We start from the raw sequence: 1,520 nt of genomic DNA on the forward strand, positions 1-1,520 counted from the left end.
CAAATGAACTAATTGAATCCAGATTGAGAAGTGGTAAGCCAGGAATCTTGTGCAAAGTGGATTTTGAAAAAGCTTTTGATCATGTTAATTGGGATTTCTTGGATGAAATTTTTCAGTTAATGGGCTTTGGTGTCAAATGGAGGCAGTGGATTAGGTGATATGTTGAATTCACAAGGTTGTCAGTCTTAGTTAATGGGAGTGCAATTGGTTATTTCAAGAGAAAAAAAGGAATAAGGCAAGGTGATACAATTTCACCTTTTTTGTTTCTTTTGGTGGGTGAAGCTTTAACTTTTATGATCAAGAGAGCTCAAGAACAAGGATTATTATCTGGTTTTCAAGTTAAACCTAATGGTTTACAAATTGGTCATTTGCAATTTGCAGATGACACACTTATCTTTCTAGATGCTGACATTGAGCAAGTTAAAAACTTGAGAATTATTCTGCTTTCTTTTGAGATGCTTACAGGTTTGAAGATTAATTTTGCTAAGAGCCAGATTTTTGGTGTTGGATATGATGGTGATTTGAATGCTTTTTCTTCTCTTCTTGGTTGTTATAATGGAGTTCTACCAACAACTTACTTAGGACTGCCATTGGGGGATAAATGTGGAGGTGTTGCAAAATGGGATAAAGTGGTAGACAAATTCATTGCTAGATTTCCTGGTTGGATAAAACCTCTTATCTCCAGAGAAGGTAAAATTACACTAATTAATAGTGTTCTTGCTAGTCTTCCAGTTTATTACATGTCTCTTTAAGAAATTCCAATTTCTGTCTTGAGAAAGCTTGAACAAATTATGAGAAAATTTCTTTTGAGTGATAATAAAGGGAAAAAGAAAATTCATCATGTTAAATGGGAGGCTTTGTGTAAAAAGAATAGGTTTGGAGGTTTGGGCATTAAAAACTTGAAGCTGGTGAATCAATCTTTACTATCTAAGTGGTCTTGGAGATATGCAACTGAAGAGGATGTTCTTTGGAAGCAAATTATAGATGAAAAATATGGTGTTGGTGATCCTTTGTGGTGTCCTAAAATTCCTAAATGCACATATGGAAGATCATTCTGGAGGGCTATCATGAATACTAACTCTTGTTTCTTAAAACATGTTAGATTCAAAGTAAATGATGGAGTTCAGTTGAGATTTTGGCATGACAATTGGTTGTATGAGAAACCCATTAAAACTGTTTTTCCAGCTCTTTTCAGATTATCTAGAGCTAAAAATTCTACAGTGGATGTTGTTGGTATTTAAAATGGCAATGTGGTTACTTGGAATCTGAATATCCCTAGAAGACTTAATGCTGAAACAAGAACTGAGTTGAACCTTGGTAGAATTAGAAGATGCCTACAATATTAAACTGCAAGTGCACAGTGTCTACTATGTAAAACAGGGCAAATACAGGTCGAACCCACAGAGACTAGGTTGGTGTGTAATTGTCTTCAAGTCTTGCAATACTGATTTAGATCAAACAGGGAGTTGTCGATACGACGAGATAATTGATTTTTATGAGATTTAAACTAAAGAACAGAA

The 1,520-nt window shown here is 34.6% G+C and overlaps 1 protein-coding gene across 1 annotated transcript; it reads left to right on the forward strand.

Moving 5' to 3' along the window:
- The first annotated feature begins 293 nt into the window (after positions 1 to 293).
- On the forward strand, positions 294 to 1,241 carry LOC113330800. Its single transcript, XM_026577614.1, has 2 exons — positions 294 to 690; positions 754 to 1,241. The coding sequence occupies exons 1-2, from the start codon at positions 294 to 296 to the stop codon at positions 1,239 to 1,241; spliced, it is 885 nt and encodes a 294-aa protein (XP_026433399.1).
- The last annotated feature ends 279 nt before the right edge of the window (positions 1,242 to 1,520 follow it).

This window comes from Papaver somniferum, unplaced genomic scaffold, assembly GCF_003573695.1.
Source record: "Papaver somniferum cultivar HN1 unplaced genomic scaffold, ASM357369v1 unplaced-scaffold_119, whole genome shotgun sequence".
Classification (NCBI taxonomy): domain Eukaryota; kingdom Viridiplantae; phylum Streptophyta; class Magnoliopsida; order Ranunculales; family Papaveraceae; genus Papaver; species Papaver somniferum.

Excerpts from the sequence above, each read along its gene's own strand:
- LOC113330800 (XM_026577614.1), top strand. The coding sequence starts at position 294 with ATGATCAAGAGAGCTCAAGAACAAGGATTATTATCTGGTTTTCAAGTT. Across the intron at positions 691-753 it reads ACCTCTTATCTCCAGAGAAG|AAATTCCAATTTCTGTCTTG; the intron begins GTAAAATTACAC and ends TGTCTCTTTAAG.